The sequence below is a fragment of the Mizuhopecten yessoensis genome, unplaced genomic scaffold (assembly GCF_002113885.1).
Source record: "Mizuhopecten yessoensis strain PY_sf001 unplaced genomic scaffold, ASM211388v2 scaffold1011, whole genome shotgun sequence".
In the NCBI taxonomy this organism is placed as follows: Eukaryota; Metazoa; Mollusca; class Bivalvia; order Pectinida; family Pectinidae; genus Mizuhopecten; species Mizuhopecten yessoensis.
The window spans coordinates 951,326-974,572 of record NW_018403833.1 but is presented as its reverse complement, the minus strand read 5'-3'; the positions used below and the strand labels follow the sequence as shown (position 1 = coordinate 974,572).

The window sequence follows — 23,247 nt, the reverse complement described above, 5'->3', positions numbered from 1 at the left end:
TAAACCAGGGATGGAACAAACAACAGGGGACACCCGTCCTCTGAACCGACCACTCTACCAACTGAGTTTTAGGATCCCTGTCCAACTACAGGCGAAACACTTGTGAATGTCATGGTAAAGGTGTACGTACAAACATAAACCTCTCCTTTGAAACCCTTTTGCACCTCTCCCCCCCCCCCCCTTTTCCCCCCCCCCCCCCCCCCCCCTTTCTCCTCCATCCTCGTCTCTTCCATATACATATACTTATATCTATATTATATAATATTAGTCAGTGCTGTCCAATCGCCGTTTAACACAAAAAAAGAGACGGATTAACATAAGTACTTTGTACTTGTTTTCGAATTCTATATGTATATCACGTTCGTATTACTGGAATATTTTACCGATAATAAAATAAAGTTTAAACTAAAGCTCTCCTTAATTTCGTTTTTGAATATAACTGTTGTGTTGCTTGGATAGTAAACTACCCTGATCACTGAAGCTCGTTTAGTTAGAGCAGACATATTATATTGTGATCGGAGGTCCAAGTTTCCAATCTTCCTCTGGTCCTGTTGAATGTTTATTCTCGACACTGCTGTTGATTTTTTTTAAATTCATCTTTATTTCACTTCTATAAAAGTTCCGCATGGTACAGGTTTCTTACCAGAAATGATTGATTTAAGCCATTCTGATGATGGTAAAATGTTTCCAATTCGTAGTTAGTTTTTGTCTGTGGTACAGGAATTCTAAAGAAAAATTCCCTCATGCACTGATAATACGTTATGGTTAAGCCGAAAACTGTCCAATAAGTGAGAGAGAAAGGACAGGTGTCGAGGCCCCTTATAAATTGAGCACTTATAAGACAGACGGGTCACTTATTGGAGAGTTGATCAAACTTATTGGAGAGTTGGTCAAATTTATTGGACATTGGGTCAATCTTATTGGAGAGTTGATCAAACATATTGGACAGTGGGTCAAACTTATTTGACAGGTGGGTAACTTATTGAACAGTGGGTCAAACTTATTGGACAGTGGGTCAAACTTATTGGACAGTTCATAAAGCTTATTGGACACTTGTGACATCATTGCTATGTTTTAACCAAGATTAAAACCCTGTAACCTGTCACATGTATACCATTTAGTCGCTTCTATTTGGCTTTACTCACAAAAGCTTAAACCAACATTTCCTACTAGGGGTTACAACTAGGAATAAATCACTCTGTAGACGGATATCATCAAATTTGTTGTTTATTGAAATATCATCTCAATAGCAATTAACATATACAACTGAAAACGTGACCTCATGCTGGACTCCTGGTCCAGTACAAATCTGGAGTGACATACGTCACCGCCTGTCACCCACAAAAATAAAGCGGAATTCAACAGAAATGCCGATTTCATTTGGTATTTGTGTCAACAGTACTTTTTTGAACTTCCAATACTAAAATACAAATTATATAATTTTCGATATTAAAAATGAAAGATACATACTGGTATGTAATCACAAACAAGACTAACATGCAAAAAATCACAATAAACCAAATTATTTTCACTGAATTCTTAGCAACAGTGTTTTCTTTTCAAAAATATGACTGAAACTGAAGAAGTTTATTTTTTATCAATTGGTCGTGATTTAGCAGACACATATTTTTAACATTGTTTATCAACAGTGAATTGAAGAGATGAACTATGTATAGGGTTATATATGTATATAAAAATAATAAAATCCAAACTAAAATTTTGGTTATTTTTGACATAAAAAATCTTATTTTCAATCTCGAGATCCCAAACTGGAAAAAATACCATCAAACAGATTGTTATGTATCACAAATTGATAAACTTGCTACAGATACCGATAATTTATCATCTTTTCCCCAACTAAAGGATACATGTTAGCAACCTGAACAAATTATTTCTGTGATTTTTGTTAAGAGTTACCTCCCTTAACTTCTTGATTACCCCCCCCCCCCTTAATATCTAGAGTGGAGATCTTCTGGGTAAGAGATTATATCACAGCAAGGTTGTATACATCCTTAAGTCCAACTACACTTGTAGCAAGTTTCTCAATCACTGAACATATGATGGTACCAATTGGTCGAAGTATCGTAGCCTTGTCAAAAATACTGGCAATACGATATTCATATATATTTATGTCTGAAGTATTATGTATACAAATAATACGATTGGTTAGTATAGTTTACTGTATCCTTATTGGCCTTTTAGTGTTTAATGGAATACCAAATATTAATCTAACATAAAAATTAACATAGGTTTATCTTAGTCAGACTGAAAGATTTAAAAATGTCACATCTTAAGGTAAACGGTACCAATGTAGCGGCTATAATGTTGAAGCCGGGTTCTGTTTCCGAGTCCTTTTTTTTCCTGATTTGCAGAAATCAAATTATCTCCCTTCTTTACTAAATCCTGGATCAGAGTTACTTCCCTTGTTAAGGTGTATCATCTTTCATTTGATGCATTGCTTTAATAACTATTCCGACTATAAGTCTGTAAAAAGCATTGAGATTTGTGATTTTTTATCGAAAACTTCTGTAGAATTAAAAAAAAAAATTATAATGGTTGTTGACTACAATAACATATTCCAACTAGACGATACCTTTCATCTTAAATTAGATATTTGTCAAATTACTAAGAAAACTCATGGTTTTCCATTGATGTTTTAAAAATAAACTTCTATGTGACCTCAAAAACTGGAGATAATTTATGTTTCCAGATTTTTCTCCATTTACATTCATCTAATTAAGATGAAAGCTGTTATGCAGGGCAGGGCCTTTTTGCAAAAAGAAAAAAATCTTTTACAAATTTCAGACAAATGAGTTTACAAAGAATTTGAATTGTTTTGGCATGGCACATATATGTGTATTATATATGTATAGTAACTTACATGGTGTGTATATATATAAATGAATAAGTAAATAAATACTAGTTAAACTTTCCCTCTATCATATCACTGACACTGGGCCTACATTACAGAGAGGCGGTCATATTGTTGTCAATATTAGCTATCTGCTGACATTTTACCATGACATGCGCAAGTCATCTTTCAAGTTCAAGAAAATATGATTAATGAAAACTTTTGTAGAAATTCACATGCTCAAAGTCTAAATTAGGGATATTTCTTACAGAACACTTGGTGACTACAAAGTAAAGCATCAAATCAGTGGCCATCATGAACTTAAAACATGACTGCTCTTTTTTTTTTTTAAAGTTTTCCTGTTTAAATGATTTAGTTGCTCATGGTTTATAGAATTTGAAAAGCGACCTCAAGTTCAGGACAAACAGAACAAATACACAAAAACGTAAGAAATAAATGAAACATTCTAGCTTGATGATGACAACATAAAGACTATACAAAGATAGAACTCCCCTCCCAGACCCCCCGGGCATTGTACTTGGAATAATGTGGTTTATATAGGGGCATACACAGTCATATATGAGCAACAGAGCAATGGTGATGTTGTGTATTGTACATGTAAAATGAAAGTAACTCCTTGCACACTTGATTTAGCCAGATGTACCTGGCAATGGTGATGTAGTGTATGTAAAATGAAAGTAACGTCATGCAGGCTTCATATAGCCTGATGGTTATGTAATGTGATGTACATGTAGAACAAAAGTATATCTCTAAAGAAACTTTATATAGACTGATGTGCCAATAGTAATGGTGATTTAGTGTAATGCTCATGGAAAATGAAAGTAAGTAATAACTCTTTGCCAACTATATGCAAGACACATTTAGCAGTGAAAATGTGTATATGTAAAATGAAAGTTACTCTTAAACTGCAGCCTGCATGCCCGACATATTTCACTGTCACTATGGAAAAAATTCCCAACAAATAAGGCTCAATGTTTTATGTACAGTTTTGACAACACAGAATGACTTTTCAGAATGATCATATTTTCAATATATTACAGTTTCTTGATACAGTTTCATTTATACATTCAAGAGTCTACAGTCACTAGATGTACAGTTATATAGCACTCTCAGTTCAATCTTTCATTCGTAAATAATCAGCTCATATCAACTCCAAATGATTTCCCGAATGTGTCTTGTTTTAATAATATGCATAATTAACCAAGGTTTTGGCTGCAGCAAGCAAAGAATGAGAAAATGAATTCTAATTTGTCCCCACTACATATCGTAAAACCTTCCATTATGTATTGTGATGGATGTTAATAATTGAATTCAAACATTTTGACTAGGTTTGAATTGGAAAAAAAAAAAAAAAAAAAAATCATATTGAAAACGATCATCACTCAAATGCTTCCATTCTTCGTTAACATGCTACACTCAATGTCAATAAATAGGATGAAATAACCACCAGCCCGGACACCTCCAAGTTTAAATGCGACCAAATACAACCCCTTCCTGTGGTAGTTAAACATAACCGTTCACTACTGCACTCCCCGAGGCGCACAAACCAAACAAAAGTGTCTCTCTATCCCGAGATTTCTAACAGAGTTGAGAAACAAAACTATTCCAACCTACTACAATATAAGGCCATAAGTGGTTTCAGCATTACAAACAATCAGTTTCCTCATTCAAATATAATTCTCAATAAAATTCAATCCACAGAAGACTAAAAAGCCGACATACTGATAGATACATGTAGCAATGAATTAACTCATTTACCCCTGAAATTTCAAAATGAACTCTTCTAACCTTTGAATTGGAAGAGTTCAAATGTGTCTTCAGGGGTGCATGAGTAAATCGCCACTTCTATATTTATCCGACAACACTTTAAGGTTTTCTCTAGAGATTCAACGACCACTACTGTACCTTTCATTAGCGAAGAACTAGCAGATTATATATAACTGGTATATAGTGATTCAAACACCATTTAAACTGATCAGTGTTGTGATGATGGGGAAGAATGAAACAAATGAAAAAAATAGTTTTTTTGTGGACAGTTTATTTTCAATCTAAAGCCTTACTGGATATAAACAATATTCTGAGGCACCATTTTACTATTCATTACCTATTTTTTGAAATCTGAAAGCTCTTTTTTTAATTAAACAAATTCTTGTATAAAGAACTCAAATGTTGCTAGCACAAAACAATGGTTGAATAGTCCAGTTAAATTCTTGATATAAAACATTGAAAAAAATATTTTAGTATCAAGATTTTAACATGTTGATGTATGAATTTTTAATAAAAAGAATTTATTTTCTGAGAACAAGAAATTTTAATCAATATTAAATAAGTGCCTCATATGACTTTGACAACCTTTCTCCGAGAGAACAACTGTAACAATATCATTGGAAATCTCACCCTCCGTGATTTAGAGCTTGAGTATTAACGAGGACAAAACTAATCGACATTCAACACAAATCCTTTTATCCGAACATGTTCTTTGTCATCAGCAGGCGAGTTTCATATAGCTACAATATTCATACAAAATTTAAAGTTTCATCAAACACGATGACTATTACTACCACTACTAAAACTACAGTAAACAATTACTCGAAACATAATCCTGACAATTGGACACCTGTTCATGAAACAGTTCTCGTACTTAAAAAACTCAGATTCTGCGCTCAAACCCAAATCCTTATTCTTGTAATACAATACCCAAATTTCTAAATGACTTGGATAATGTTGGAAAAACTCCAAACCAGGTACTGTTTGCAATGCAAGACTTGACTGTTTGGGAGTGTCGTATGATATTAGCTAGAAAGTTGGGTTTGAGCACAGAATTCAGGATTGAGCATGAGAACGTATGTATCCATGAATGCAGGTCCTGGCCAGGTATCCATAGTTACTGTTTGAATACTCTTGGGCAAAATACTCTAAAATAACAATTATCAAATTCTGACAGCTTCCGCCAGGAAAATATATTTATACTTGATTAAGGTGATTGGTTAATTACTAATAAATAATCAATATTCTAATTAGCACTTGAATCAAAGAAGAAATAACTATTTAGTCAAGTCTGCCTCAGGATTCTGGTAAACGCAGGTTTAGCTCCTGGCATGCCAGACAATTAGACACATTGTAAAGGAATGTCCCTATATTATATGTAGCAGGGAAAGACATGGAATTAATTTGTGATTTTGAAATCACAAGAATTTTACCAATGACCTTCACCTATCTGGCTTGAACATAGGTGTGACCTTGACCTAAGACAAGAGTTCTGCACTGATAATAGATTATTTCCCCAATTAACGCTCATTTGAGTGACTTTTAGTGACAAGATATAAATACAATATGCTGTAACTAAGGTTATTTTTTCAGGCAAATTTTAACATATATTTATACAAAAAAACCTCTTTCAATCACGTTAAGTGACCCATACAAATAAAAAAAAAGAATCCACAAAATTGCATTGAAATAATTCAAACAAACTGACACACATATAAAACCTTTTTCTTTTTCACCGTATTCAATGTTTAAAGCCAGGAACATCAACAGAAGCTAATATATTTCTTTGTTTCATTTTCATTAAAATGCAGTTGAAACAATAGAAATATATCATGATATGACCTTAGGCCTTGTGAAATCACTATGGGTTACTTTACTGGTACAACACCAGAAATATAACATCTAGACCACTTGGTCACGAGATCTACTTCTCTCCGTTCACATCTGTCCATAAAGTAAATCTACATGTAGTCTTCTGTGGCGGAGATGCTCATCATGATATTTGACGACGACTTCTAATGTCAGACTTATCATTCAACGTATCGTCCACGATGTCACAAGGTCCCTGGACGATAAGTCACACTGGTCTTCATGCTTCTTCAATGAATAGTTAAAGGTTTGATTACATGAATTAAAACAAAAGCTGCACTCTCTGCCATGTGTCGACTAGCCCAGTTTCCTTGGCAACCCAGCACAGTTACCATGACGACTGTCCTTTACTAACTGTAGCACCAATGACTGTTTAAGACTTGGTAAACGAAGACCACACCCCTAACGTCATCACAATAGTCGGAATCCACGCCGGTAGCATCATCACATCAATCGAAATCCACGCATGTATCACATCAATAGCAATCCACGCATTTTATCATCATCGTAACAATCGCAATTAACATCTGTATCATTGTCACATCCACAATCCACACGTATGTCAATCAACCTATCAAACCCGATCTACACCTGTATTAACATTATATAAAATGCAACGTCGTGCAGCTCCCCTAGAGCCTCACTGATTGCGTTCTAAATATAGAACTTACGTTGGTAAACCTCTCACCCCTAAGCTGTGGCAATAGACTGTACACTGACTTGGGTTACACCACTGTTGTCATTGGGGGGGGTGACAGGGTCCTGGTGAGGTAAATGTTGCACAGACAAACAGACAGATCACATGATCGATATCGTCAGCCCAACACAGTAAGGTACGCGCACATGGAGTCCGGGGTTTGAGGTTACGTATAGAATGCAATGACAGTCTGCACCACATAGGAAGCGTCTCTGTTGGTCTTGATAAGCGCACCCAATCAGCATGTGTGGTCAGGTAGCACGGTAATGTTAAACAATATGATGTAAGGCCTAATTGTTACATATATAAACGTGGTGATGACCTGGTGATGCGCATATATCCTGGTGACGACAGCAGCTGACACAGAATTCCGATCCCCTCACATGACCTCACAGACACACCTTAGGACTAGTCCCAATCCCCTAAGTAAGTATTACCAGCCAACTTTTGCATATACATGCATACCAAGCACATCATTCATTCAAATTGTAGAACTATGATTAAGAACATTAAACACCAATTATAAATCTCTGTTGGAGAGAATTGGTCGGTCTTATGGAGGCACATATGGGGCTGGGTTTTTGTAGGCGGGCGTGACATGTGGGCGTGGCTGTTTGTTGCCACCCGAGGCAGGCACTGGGGGAGGTGGTTGGTAAAGTGGTGAATGAACGTCAGGCTCGTTCATTTCTAATTCCTCCCCCATATCATTGTCATTTTTATTGTCTGCCGATGACCTTGAACTTTCACTGGATGCTCTAGTGTATTCTGGGGGAGGCATTGGTGGTTTCTCGTCATCCATTATAAGAGGTTTCGTCGAATCATTCGGCTTTTCATCATATTCGTCTGGGAAAATCACAGGTGCACCTTTGTTTACGAATGTGTTTTTGTCCTCTAGAGACATCTTGCCCTTCCTCTTCTTCCTGTAAAGAATACAAGCGATGAGAAGAGCGATGAGTAAAATAGCTACTATCACTACTGCGGGTACAACCGTTGTGATCCAGACTTCGTCATCGTCACCCTGAGCAGCTTTGCCTGGGTTTACATCGGGTTCGGGGGTAGTTGTCTCAACCTTATAGGGTGGCTCAGCATCAGGGCTATCCGGTTTTTTGGATGGTTCTGGCTCGGGTGTTGGTTGCTTTTTGACTCCGAGGGTTGGGAAATTAGGATCATTCATACAAGCTCCCTTTGGAGCCAACTCCATTCCACTGAGTTTGTATGGGGCAAGCCTGTTCTTTGCAGTTTTTCTTACAGTTCCATCTTCTCTTAAAAATTTCCCAGCCATGTTTTGGATTTCTGTAACAGGACATGAATCTCTTGGCAGTGAAGAGTTTGTCCAGGCATATATAACTGATCCCCTTGCGACACGAAGAACTTCAATGTTGTCTGGGTTTCCGTCACCAGCTAATCTAGCAAGTTTCTTCATCAGCAACAGTCTGTCATTGAAGTCGAAAGTATCAAAGTCATTATCTAGGGTGAGAGCTATTTCATGACTAGGTTTTTCATAAGAGATACCATCTTGAGTAAGCACAACAACCGTGAACTCCTCAACAGCAGGCGATGTTCCCCTGGTGTTCATGGCTGTCAGCCTGTATTTCTCTGTTCCCTCGTTCAGGTTCATCGGCAGTCCCTGTATGACCCAGGCACCATCTTCTTTGTGTTTTAGTCCAACCCAGGAGTTGACCGGCAATATTTCATTGTCTCCCTTAAACAGATCTAACCTGAGGCTCCTGGTATTGCCGTCTTTACAATCAAAGAACAAATCGTCATGAATGGCGAATTCTGCAAACTGTCCTGCAGTGAAGTAAATTTGACCCATTCTGTTTTTCTTGAAGGGACTCCTGGGCTGGTCGTCGGGTGGACAGTAAGGAGGCGCCTCAGTGACGGGCCTAGGAATCTTTGTTGGGGCGTCAGTCATGGTGTATGTCTTCGTAGGCAAGATCTCGGTTGCCCTTGGTTCTGGTTCAGGCTCAGGATCAGGCTGTGCCGAGGGTGTAATAGCACCATCAGTCATGGCTTTCTTTGTGGTAGTGTCCAGCGTTGGTAGTTTGGTCATCATGTGACTATGATCATGTCCGTGGTCCTCCGGACTGGCCGATGGCATTACGGCCGTCTTAGTTGGCTTAATGTCTGCGGTCTTTGTTGGGGTAAACATCGGGGATTCCATGTTGGGAACGGACCGCATCAATGTATCTGTGTCCTTCACTGGTACTCTTTGGGAAGGAAGATCTGTGGGAGGGGCTTGAGAAAGACCAGGAGTAGCCGTCGCACGAATAGCTTGTCTGCGGCGTCGAAGTTTGGCTTGTTGCTCAGTGTTGGTGACATGCCAGCCAATGATTGACTGACCAAGAGCTTTAGACATACTACCGTCCTTGGCTCGAGGCTCGACATCCATGATGACAGGCATGTGATCCTTGTTGACCTCACCACATCCAACAAGCCAGGACAGTAACGCTCCTGATTTTGTGGGAGTTTTCACATCACCTGGTCCGGCAACGAGTGCGTTGTTGTCAATGAAAGGTTTGTTTCCCACAGGAAGTAGTTTCAACATGTCCAGGTTGAGCGGCAGAAATTTGGTCATACTTTCCATGAGTTGGATCCGTTCCAGAGCACTCAAATGGTCCAGATCTGTATCTAAAACAACAGTGACGGCTGTTTCATGGAGGTCGCGACGACATCTGACGGTGTTGGGTCGTCCTGAATCACTGGGTGGGGACTGCATGACAAATTCCGCAGGATTCTCCCCAGTCACCGATATTGAGAAAACATCTTTGGCTTGTGTGTTGTGGTGACCTCCAATGACAACCTCGAGATATTGCTGGCCAACGTCTGAAGGACTGGGTACACCCTTCAACTGTCGGGAGGACTCCTGGAAGTGGAGCCAAGCTGGCAGTGTGTCCTTTCCTGCTTCTGTCACCTGTAAATACATAAATAAAGGATGTGATAAGTATAAACAGAAGTCAATAGACATTAAGTCAACTCATTAATGATATATAATATCTTAATGTGACAATTTATGAACTTTTGTTTATTGATGGAGAAAACTCAAATCACATGCATAAATAATAAAACAGCATATATCCTCAACTCCAACACCATTTAAAGACATAACATGTAAGGTAGTATATATCCTCATTGCTAACACAAATCACAGGTACAGTGTTATACCTATAGACTGGACCTGGACCCTGTCTCTAGAATATTGAATTATTAAGAAAAAAAATGTAACTCTAATAATTTTGATCGCTTGGATGTCTGATTCAAAGTTCTAAACTAGGGGGGGATAAGCTAGTAGTGAAATGCAGTCTAGAAATTCTTCATAAAAACTTAGGGGCTGGTAGCCAGTCTATGTTATACCAGAAGTACGATGTGTAATTCAGCGTATCTATGTTTCAGGTTTATAGTTTGAACACAGAAATCACAGGTGTTATGTGCAAGGTAGCAAATATTCTTAAGAAAGATAACTCTAAAACAAATGGCAGGTATCATGTGTAAGGTAGCACATAACATTAACAAAAAAAAATCTGATTTTATGAAAAAGTGATAATGACCTCATTAAGATAATCAGTTCTAGAACATCTTTGTAATTTTATGTTTCTGACCTTCCTGTCAGAGAAATGGAGTCTACATCTGAGAAAAGTCTTGTTAAGATTTTGGTGTGGGAGTTGGTAGGGTATTCACACAAATGTCTGGAGAACTACTTTACATTATGTACGAGTCAAGATACAGAACAACACCCCTAATAAATCAGTTTCTTCAGAACTCCAGGCATAAATTGTCACTCTCTGTTTCTGTATAAACAAATGTTCCACAAAAAAACAGTAGAAAACCCATGAAAGTGTGCAAACGAAAGTTGTATGTCGAAGAAAAAGTCTATCCAACCCAATTTGTTATCCAACAGTTCATGTGCATAACAAATTATCATCACCGAAGGTAACAGGCATGGTGTCTGTTTGGTATTACCTCTGTACAACTTAATATGAATACCAATACATTACTGCGGGAAAAATTTAATCCAAATAAATTGCAAAAGCTGTTTATTTATTTATCCTGTTGGCTGTATCAGAGGGGATAGAGCCCCCCTGTGTGTCTGGTCGTGATGATACAGACAGTCGAAATGTGCACAAGCGTGATTACGATTAGGCCAGGTAATGGGTAAACAAACACCCCCTTGGAAACCGTAAATGCACTGTTAATGTTCCAACACACCCAATGTACCCCCCCCCCTCCCCCAACCTCCCATCCTCCAGTCTCAATCCCACCCTCCCAAATCCAGTACAAGCAAGCATAAAACAAATTTTCACACTGAACAAATTTGCCAAGGCTCTTCAGGAAATAGTGATCAGGCCAAACAACATCATAATGGAGTTTCTGGCTCTCAAAAAATTCGAAAAGAAAATCATTTATTTTGCCAAGTATTTTACAAATGTTATGTAAAAATTAGATTTCACTTCAACAGTGCTTGTCTAAAATCAGACAAAAATATTCGGTAGGCACTTAAAACTAGAGTAAGGGAAAAATCAGAAATACAAATTTGTGTGTATATTTGTTCAATAAAGTGAACATCCACATATATACAAATCTACCAGGAAGGGTCACAATATCATAATAATAATGATGTCAGCCTTAATAGGTCATGGCATTCATGGCTGATATGAATGTTAACTAAGCTTATTAGATATACAGTTTATAACATTGTATCCAGTCAGTAATGACATATTCAGTCAGTACTGGGCTATGTCTTGAGAGAAATAAAAGTTATCTCCCTTGACAGAAAATATTGGACAAGACAGAAAAAAAGTCATTATCTCCCTTGATTGATCTCCATCTTGAGGTAGAAAATGGAGGTCTTTGCCTGCCTGTAAATTCTATCATAAAGTACACAGGAACGTGAGAATTCAGACAGATGATGTCAGATCAGATTATCCGTCCCATTTGTCTAATTCCATAATTATCTCAAAGATGGAATGATTGTTCAGGCATAGCAGACATCTTGTTTCGTCTTACAGATAACATATGGTAATTCCTATAAAAATTCCCACAGATAGACAGATCCAGACTGGATGATGATAGAACTTAAGAAAAGTTGTATCCTGGCATTGTCTGTGTGTCATTGCTAGTTAGCAATGTTATAGACAAGATCAGCAAAATGGTCGCCGTGACCCACCAATAGGCCCGGGTCGGTGTGACTACCAGATCGTTTCTGTCAGTAATACTAAGTTAATTCTTCTGTTGTATGAAGCAGAATCCATGTGGCTATCATTATGTTCAGAGAGAAAAGCACAGCACAGCAACTTAAACAACAGATCTGTTTTATAATAGAATTTCCTTGACATTTCTCTTTGGAAGTAAAGTCTTTCAAAAGTGAGAAATTACATGAAATTAGATTAAAACTATCTCCGAATTCCCGTTGTAAGTAAACAGACAACTCTAACAGATTGAATACCTGGAAAGCGCATCTCAATCCGCAAAAACATGTATATCCAACAAAAAACATCACATTACAGTCATATTGGAATGATTATGATGTTGAAACAGCTCTCTTCTGATGAGGAACAGGCCTTGATTACCTTGAGAAACATCACAGGGATTGGTGGAGATTTTCATCAAACCTCATTACATAATACAGAGCAACAGGAATACGCCAACAAAAACAAAGCCCACAGGTGTTTCTTTATTCAGCTTCCGTGTACATCTGCCATCTAGAGCAAGTAACATCATGTCTGTATTACATTGCAAGCTTTACTAGAACAGGTACTGGCAGAGTACCAGGTAAATCAGATACCAGATCCTAGAAATGTCTGCATCAATATGCTCAAATACCAAATAAGCTCGGATCAAACGGCGGCTAATACGGACAAATCGGTGAACACCTGACTTCAGGAAATACCAGAACTTGCATTGATCAGCATCAGTATCTATGTTACAGAGAGTACTGAGTACTTCTGACAAAATACCTGTAGGATTAAAAACATCAGTCTGTACTACGCACAATAACCTTGGGACACCTGACTTAAATACCTGCAATAATTAACATGCTACCTTCGTCAGTAACACCTATCCCTACAGGTGTTCTATATCTCTCTTCTGTACAGAAAGGCTGTTGCGGCAGGCGCCTTTCTTGTTTACCTTTATCGGGAATATTTATGTTTGGCTGGTATAATCAGAACATGTAGTTTTAGGTAACTGCCCTATAAGACATATCATACATTCTCTCATACTTCTCATTGATGTTTATGAACGGGGATTAAGCTGAGAAAGTTTGTCAAACAAGATGAAGGTGTATACATTGTGTAGTGCCTGTTCCCCTAACGATGTTGCCCGTAGACTTGGCATACCTGCCCAGTACACCTGTAATCGGAGATCAAGCACTCTCCTTCAAGCACCTGTCCTAATTGAAGACATGCATATCACATGTACTAGATGCATGTGCATTGCAGATTTCGCTTTAGCACTTGGTTAACAGATCTGCACATGCACTAACTCTGGCTGTAGCTATTTGCAGTAAAGACAGATTTCAGCTGAGATTGCAATGTTTATGCTCTTTCGTTAAACAGTCTAATTTTAGACTTTCAAATGATTTTATTGAGAAAGGATGTCAGAGCTATCACAGATAACAATTTTACGATCTCGGTATCAACAAACAAAAAGTAACCCAACAATTTTATTTTTTCCTTGTCTAAGTATAAAATAGCTAGGTTGTGCTGCAATCACAAAATTCCAGCTAAAACAAATCAATCTTAAAGATATTTTTTACAAAATTTTCAGAAACAATAACTTGAAGCAAATCCTCAGAGCACTGCATGAATCTAACTTTATGTAAACTACATGCCAAGACTCATTTTGCAATGACGCAATATCCATATGAACCGACAGTACAAAAATATCTTTTCTATGAACATTTTCAAAGCTTTTGGCAAACGGATGATTATCAGAAATTGACAAGCAATGATTCATTCCACTTAAAGAATGTCTTTGAGAAGATTGTCTTGTTTTTGGTCCAAAACAGTCAAATATCTTTCATCATGCTCCTACGCTCTGAAATCATTGGAATGAGATAGAAGAGATTAAATACAATCCCCTTCACATTTGTACGCTGCATTCCTTTAAAACGATCTTACAAAAAACACATATTGTGGGGATTTCTCTGTTTGTGGCTAGGCTTACTCTGCTGGAGAGACACTTCTACACCATGGAAATGTTAAAATCCACTCTAATCTCAAAACCCATAAATATGTCGACCAGACCAGCAGGAGTCCTTATATAATCCTAAGACTTCAAGTCTAATTGAATCCTTCAAGCTTCAGGAAAAATATTTCTTCTTCAAAAACTGTACAATTATTATGTGAATACACTCCTGTAATCCTGTTACTACCTAAACTCTATTATGGACCGGTACATGCATACAACTATAAATGCATTACAATACAGTAAAGTCCACTTAGAAATCAAGGGATGACAGGCATCGCAAGGTACGTTTCAACAATTTTGAAAACAACTTGATGTCATTTAATTATTAATAGGTTACAAGTCTTAATCATGTGAAATTGTATTCCAAGACAATTGTCAGCAACAAATATTGGTTCTTCGATACATTGTTAAATAGTCGAGAGAAAATGTCAGAGAAATGTGATAAAAGATTCATCGACTTTAGAAATGGCAATATGATGGTGTGTTTACCGCAGACTTGTTTAGAATGTTGAAATTCCTCTCTGATTAGTTTATAAATATGTGATACCACTCAGAACAAGTGGAGGAAATTAGATTTCTTCAACTGCTGTGATATTTGAACAAGAGGCCAAGTATCATTATTGCTACCAGCAAATTAATGTTCCGGTTCTTCCCAACGCAAGCTTCCAGATCCAATTTGAAGTTCATTGTTGTTCGGTATCCTAGATTTCAATTTATCAAAATCTCTATCAAAATCATACATTTATCAAAATCTCTATCAAAATCATACAATGAAGTTGAAGAAATTTTCATCAGAAATTTGTCTGGGGTGGCTTATAATCTGGGCTTAAATAATGGACCCTTTTCCCAATATTAGAAAGAACTTTTATCAGAGAATCCCTTATTAAAAACAATGAAAAATATGTTTACAAATACTGTCCCTTACAATCATATAAACAATTAGCTAACTTATTTTTCCCTAAAGAACATATGTCGCTTTCTAACAAAATACCTCCCAACAGGTTTTTTTTATTTTGCTGTGAATTAACATGCAAAAACTTTTAATACCACAGAGTCAATCAATACTTTCCAACATGGCATATATGCCAAAGTATTTTCACAACTCAAGATGATTGAAGTCAAACATGCCCACATGGGCGGGTGAAGAATTATCGTGGATATAACCAGAAAAGTTCGTCTGACAAACAAATACAATTGAATAAAATTAAAATTGATGGCAACTGCAAATTTGTCAAATTGCAAGAGAATTTGAATCATTATGTTGCTTACAAATCCATTTGACCCGAATATAATCTCATTCCTCCAGCTTTTGCTGAGTCGTAATAACATTTACCCAAATTACACACTAATACATATTAAACACAATTTCAAAGCGTGTTTAAAACCCGATGCATTTTAAACAGCACAACCTGCATTTTTTTCCCCAGTTTTCCGACAGACCTACCACATACTGACTACTAATTCAATACACGCGACCAACTCGATCTATAGCCGAGTAACGGAAGCCAGGGTAATTGGAGGAGAGCGCATTCATTTGAAACAAGTTTACGCTTCTTCAAGAGGTACTCGAGATGCAGAACCCCGAATAATCTGAAGTCTGTGTACATATTGCATCGTTACCTACCAATGTGCATCAGCTTATCGAAGAATGTGTCTGCTAAACTAGGCTATGCTGCCTTTCTTACCAGCCCACTACGATACTGACTCCCCACCATATACTGAAGATTTTGTTTATTACCTACGTAGATTAGCTAGATTCATGTGTAATTTTATCGTCAGTTAGGACAGCATGCAATCATGTGCATATGCATGCAAGACGTCTCTCGCATGTTTTAGGAGTAAATCGACATGCAAGTCATCTCCGTCACTGACATAACACACAAACGTGATGTTGTAATCCAGTCTACATACTTTCTGAAATGAACTATCTCGTAAACTTGGCAGTTTTTTTTTTATCTATATATAGCACACCTGCCAAAAACATGTGATTGTTATATCGTAAAATATACAGGTATAATGCATGGTAGCAGGTTGAAAAATTCCGATAATTTTGAATTTCAAATATTTAATGGCTACAACTATAAATTTTGATTGGAAAGCATTGATTAATTTTCTCTGAAATCCAAGGGTATCTATTAATGGTTCCACTTGAAATATCCTCATTATTTCATGAAGATTTGATATAAATGAACATACATCGGAGAAGCACATCATATACAACCACAGTTGCTGTTACCAGTTTAAAGTTTTGGGTACGCGACAGCATCCTTTGTATAAACATCAATGCTTCATGTCTATATACAGGTGTCCTGATTTTCTATCCAGCATTCATATACCACGGCCGTTCGTCATATTTCAATTAACACCTTGTACTGATCTGACACATCAGAAATAACTAGCTCATTAACTCGTGTTTTTATGTATAAAGTCGGGCATTTGTAGGTTAGCTCAGGGCACGTGTACAGTAATTAGTGTTGATTAGGTAATTATCATCTACACAGAGTATGTTACCAAGGGCGAATTGGTATCTAAGGATAACAAGGCACTGAGCTTATAGTGCTAAAGAATCACTCGGAGGAGGGTAGGGGTCAGGTCTAGAGACACAATGTACAGACAGAAATGTACACATTAGGCTTTAACCCTTTCACCTCTATGTAACTTAAGTAAACTCTACCATGCATTGATCTGGTTGAGTCCATTACGGTCAACAGTGGTAAAAGAGCTTAGCAAGGTTGTATTTGAATCCAAAAAGTTCTAAGATTAGGTGGGTTGTTTTTTCATTTTACGTCCTATAACAGCTATGGTCATTTAAGGATGTGGCAGGTTGGGTGGTGTACGAAAACCATAGTACTAAGGGGGTAAATAACACCAATCTATTGCCAGTATGTACCTGGCAACTGCCCCACATAGACCTCGAATCCGCAAACCAGTTGGGATGGATAGTGATCGTAGACCATCAGACTGCTTTATAATAATTCAGCCACTATGGCCCCCTTCTTAGACCAGGAATGGTCACACAGTTTTTTTATTCATAGAAATTAGTATGAACAGAAGAAAAGAGATAAACAGAGGAGCGTAACATGAATTTTCGAGTGCCAGAGCACTTGAGGTCAGAGGGAGCACTATTGAGACCATCACAGCAGGACGACCATTACCAGTGAGAAATGTGTCGGAGAACCACCTGCTTCTGACAATATCGGACAAAAACACTGGAGAGATTCCCTATGTGTGTCCACAAAAGCCACCTGCTCCCTGGGGGAAACCTCTGTGTCATAATCTCACAACAATATGTGTCCCTCTGATCGGCTCTGATGTAACCATCCCTCATTCCATTACGTTTTCCGAACCCTTGGTGTGTTCCCTTCAGCCTTGGCAGTGATAATTGATTGTCATTGTTACCTACTAAAGTTTTATACTGTTTAGAAACAGAATATCTGCTTGTAAATCAATGATTGAAAACAAAGGATTCGGCCAAACAAAGCTGTTGTTATATTTCTGTTTTCAGCTCTCAAAAGTTAGGTGGGTACAGCATGGATGTAGTTAGGCATGACTTCGACTTTTTTATTTCCGCAAAAATATTTGTATAAGATTATATAGGAGAGCATTCCAGGGTATTAGCACTAAAAGCTAGTGTAGGTTGGGAAAGTGAAAACAGATTTTTTAGCCTGAGGGACATAGATTATAATACAAAGTCAAACACACAGGGTGCAAGTTAAAATACAGATATTTTTTGTATCAACAAAAACGTTTTCTATATTATAACTCACTGCATAAATAGTTGTAGATGTTTTGAGTAGGGACTTGGACTATAGACATGACTATTGATTTCAAAATTGCATTAGGATTGTTCGTGCTGAGACAGGCTTATGTTAGGGGTTTGGGCTCTGTGCCACAAACCAGGGTAGCTAGAATAGCCACAACTGCTGTATATATTAATATGGCCACTATGTAATACCAGTTCAACTGGTGTTAACTTGACCACTGAGCAGTTGGATCACACTATTTTTACTTAAAAGTAACAGTGTCTCTATATCAACAGATTTATATGTACAAGTTGAATATGGAATTAAAAAAAAAAATTGACAAAAAAAACTCATTATTGGGGTATATTGGTGATCTGCTGAGCTTCAAATGTAGAAATATCACCATATTACCTCTTTTTGGCACTGTTAACAGACCCCAGGCCCTGAGGGGGCTAAACAATTTGAACAAAATTGAAAGATCTTATCCTATGGATGATGAGTGACAAGTTGAATCAAATTTCAAACATGCACTTTTACAGAAATTGAAATTTAAAAAAAGTTGACTTGACAGATCTATGACAGACTTCTAAATGCAAACTACATGTATATTATAATTACATGTTCCATTTGAAGCGTTTTTTTAATAAAACAATTTGAATTTGAATTTCTGTGTGAATTTGCTAACTATCCAGGATATTAAAAGTGTATTGGGGGGCGACGTACATGTCGGAGAGAAGGGATGTCCATGTCGTAGAGCAGGGACATATATGTTGTACACATCAGAGAATAAACTCCATTATGTTGTCACTCCTCATTACACAGTAATTCGAGAGTTTTAAGCTATTGAGCAGATATATCATATATATATTTATGTTGCTATATAAATGTCAACAATAATTTTCCAGTCAGATAACTTTGATCAACTCTGGTGAATACGTGTACAACCTGACCACCCATAGTGATAGACTGTGGTGTTTATCTCACACAGTTTGACCATAGGCAAATTGATACCATCGAAAGTTGATATTAGGCCGAAATAAAAGTGGTGTGCTTGTCGTTCCGCTCAGATGTTATGAGACTAGAGGAGAACATTACTTATTTAAAAGCTTCAACCTAGGTTATAATTATACAGTTAGTGTTTCAGACCTATTTGTGAATTTTTCTGAAATTAGAAACCTAATTAGGGGAGCCACTAAATTCTAAAAGCAGATTTAAATGAAATGGAAAGTATAGAAACATCTTTTTTTCTTTGGCCTTTTGAAGATAGGCGGCCAGATTTTGTAGGCATTTAGCGATCCATAGACCAGAAAATGGAGCGCAGGATAATGTTACTGTGAAATCAGGCTTGGCTGAACATCAAGGGAATTTACCTCATGCTTGCTCAAGTTCTAGCCCCTTGCCACAGGGGGTTTGAAAACATACTGTATAGAATACATACCAAAATACATACGGTACAGAATACGATGGTTAATGAACTAGACTCTAGATAAATAACACACGTACATGCTTTGATATCTGAAATAGACCTACAGTATTTCCCCAGTTGTTCAAAAAGATGATGCTCTGGGATGAAATTAAAGAATAGAATATATTAATTTGTGCATGTAGATTTTACAAACTGAAGCAAGGCACCGATAGCTCAGGTAATATGGGCTATTTTAGCACTGGGTATATGGGACATTGAAATCTATAAATACCTGTCTTAAACGGAGGTGTCCTACTTTTAGTTTACTTGAGCAATATTTCCCTACTTAATTCTTCAAATATCTTTTATTTGTACAGCAAGCACTGGACAAGTTCAATTATGTTGGTCACTCTGTTACGCATTTACTCTAGAGAGGTCACCTTCATATACGGTGCCAACATCTCCTAGTGACAAAAACACTCTCAAATCAACACCTAAATAATGCTCTTTTCTAGTTTGCTGTTTGCAACTACAGCTAAGTTGCCCCACGGGCCAAGTTTTATCTTACCAACTGACATCACCAGTAATTTACAACAGTGAATGTTATCGTAGTTTACTTTTACCAGGGTAGTCATCAAATACATTCTGAACAAACTTCTAAATGACCGTGAAGGTGAACCGGCCAGAACAGAACATTTCAGCGACGGGTCGAATCACTTGGGGCACAAAATCATAATAAAACGTTGACTGTAAAAGAGCCATTATGTGATAAACGTGACAAAGCCCTTTCCCTCCTCTTGTGTCAGGAGCTGGCAAGGGAGCCCCTGATTGGACGTAATTACCTGAGAATTTGGCTTTCAAGGGTGATAAATCAACATTATAAGCACATGACACAAAAGGATGACAGGGGCTGTTTAGTATAAGCATGGGCTAATAATAATAAATTCATGCTTTAAGGCAAATGCTATGTTTAAATTTTCTCTCTCCGTTGTTTAGTAAAAGTGGTTCTTATTTCCAGCAGGAGGGGTGAATATCTGCTCCCCGGTGATATAAACTTGTCTACAAATGTATGAATATATTTTACTTTGCAAAATGAAACTTATCTATTTTATACATATTATGAATGGATCTTCTTCATACAGAGGTCATCAAGGACATTTGTTAAAGTTGTGTTAATTCTATACCATTAAAACAATGAAATTACCTATTGGGCTTGATATAGATCAGCTTAACAAGTCATTAATATAACAGAGTTTCTGACTGTTATTTTTGAGAAATATGTGAAAATTGACATTTTCGTAATTCTTATCAATACACAATCAATTTTAATCCCTTAATATACAAATTTCAATATTTTTCGGAAATACACGAGAAGGAAGATTTCTGTTAATTTATCGTTAATTATAAGTTGACCTAGCTAGCTTTTAATGACAATTAAGGCTGTGGAGTTGGTCCACATATAAAAAGTATGGATGGGAAACCACACTAAATCATTCAATAATTGAGAACAAGATTTATTACGTAAAACGGGCCGAGACTCGAACCTTGACACTGGTAATAAGGGTTTTATAAATGAGCTGTATCAATGTCCATTGTGAGAGGCTAGATGAGACTGTTAAACTTGAGATAGTATCTTTTTGTCCTGTGTCATAATCTGTTTAGTCATCGTCCTATTCGAGTGTTTAAATGTCTTCAATGATATACGATTGTTTCATAAAGACTTTATCGGTGACATTGTGAACCTTCCTCTGGTGTGCTTGTCTGATGTCCATCAGATAAATGTCGAAATCACCTCTTTTTAAATACCAATCGCAGTAGATAAGATTTAGACTAAAACCCTGTATTAGTGGTGGCAATTCTGCAACAAATTTGACCTAATCTCCGGATTTAGAATGAAGTAGATCAAAAAGATTGTTTAATGAATGTGAACATTATATGGATATATATATCTTCAGTACAAATTATAAGTATTGTGATGAAAAGGATACAAGTTTTGTTTCAAAAGCTCCTGGGAAGAGTTCTGAAGAAATTTCAACAGTCTAATATTATATAACATCATGTTCATGTGTTAACTCATGTTTTGTGCTCAAACGAAAATTGAAATTCGACGAGTTCTAGAATAACATGTACACGTTGGTCTTCGCTGAGCTACTAACAAGATCAGCAATACAAAAACACTTTGACAAATAGAAAATGAAAGTAGGCAAAGAATTGTGGTCTGAGCGCAAGTGATTTGAGGATATAGTTTTACTGATATATTTGTTTGTTTCAGTTCCTTCCCCTTGCCTGTATCCCTAGATCTGTATGCTGTACACACCCCTTTCTTTCCCCATCAGTTCCGCGCTATCTCAAGGAGACAAACATGAACATATCGCAGTCTCCCAAAATACACACACATACACTACACGCATGCATCTTGCACACATGGGAGGCCGTCCTTAAATGACCTTAGCTGTTAATAGGACGTTAAACAAAATCAAACAAACAAACAAATCCCCAGGGTTGACTGCTGTTTGTAGGCCCCAGAACCATCATATGAACCTATAGCAAGCACTTTCTCCAGATTTTAAAGCACCTAATTGGGTAACATATCCCAACTTGGTTCGTTGTTATTATCCAGGCGATTACACTCTGTTAGCTGTAACTTGCTTTCTACAGATAACGCCACACTGGAACTCTGTCGAGCTAATGATTAAAACTTTTATAACGATGTTACGTAACTACATTACAAAATTCAGAGCTTCATTTTTTTACCCTATATATCCCTCAGCTGTCCTTTTAAACCAGACATTCTGATAATCTAGATAGTCTCAACATCTACTTTTTTCATCAGTTGTTAACATTACTTTAATTACACATCTACCCTAATCAAACGAGATACTTTAGATAATTATCTGTTCCTCTCCCCTGGTAAGTGATCATGTGTTGATGTTCACACATTCTACCGATAGTTAAGACATTTAAAGCTTGATACTTATTTAATTACATAACCAATAAATATACTGTATTTTAATGGCTTAAGTTCCACCAGATGTTAAAAGAACTTGATGGAAATCTTAATTGAATTGATTAAATCGAAGTAAAAGTCCAACGATGGTTAATTCTTTGGCAATATCTGCAGCGAAATCGAAATCGCACCTATTACGCTGTGGCGCGCTGTGGGCAACACATTTTTGACTGCCTGGGTGCCGAGCCAGCAGTGTTGTAACCCTGTGGAGTGTGGTAACAATGCCAGCTGTATATAAGATAAGAAACTCCAGCAAACTAATGAGCCAGCCTTGATAAGCTGGGGTCTAGCTGATAAAAACCGGCTAACACCTGATTACAAGCCTATACAATACACAAGTGTAAATTTTATTACCCAACAGAAAACTATGAAAATGTCGTTTTTTAACAAGCTAAGTACCTTTAAACCTAAATTTTAGAATGAATTAAGAGGCTAATTATTTAATTTAGTCGATATTGGAGACAGTGTGACCTACAAGTACCTACACTATTAGCCATGTAATATAAGCTATAGCTAGGAGACCTTCACCCTGTCTAAACATAACCCTGTATATTTCAACCAATAACCTTCACCCTGTTTTTAATCAATTCGGAACCCTGTGTTAACCAACCTGGTCTTAACCAATCTGTGTTTAATCTTGAAACCTGAATTATTTGGCAGCCCAGGGGTTCGTGTTTAAGTTCTAACTCGATATTGCTA

General features: G+C 37.1%; 1 protein-coding gene across 13 annotated transcripts in view; it reads right to left on the bottom strand.

Moving 5' to 3' along the window:
* Positions 1-1,211: 1,211 nt before the first annotated feature.
* LOC110456352 (dystroglycan-like) overlaps positions 1,212-23,247 on the bottom strand; it is a 151,233-nt gene continuing 129,197 nt past the window's right edge. For all 13 annotated transcript variants that reach the window (XM_021507045.1, XM_021507071.1, XM_021507039.1 and 10 more), the window contains one exon: positions 1,212-10,119. In XM_021507045.1, coding sequence (XP_021362720.1) covers positions 7,759-10,119 — 2,361 coding nt within the window. In that variant the 3' untranslated portion in view covers positions 1,212-7,758. The remainder of the gene's footprint in view (positions 10,120-23,247) is intronic.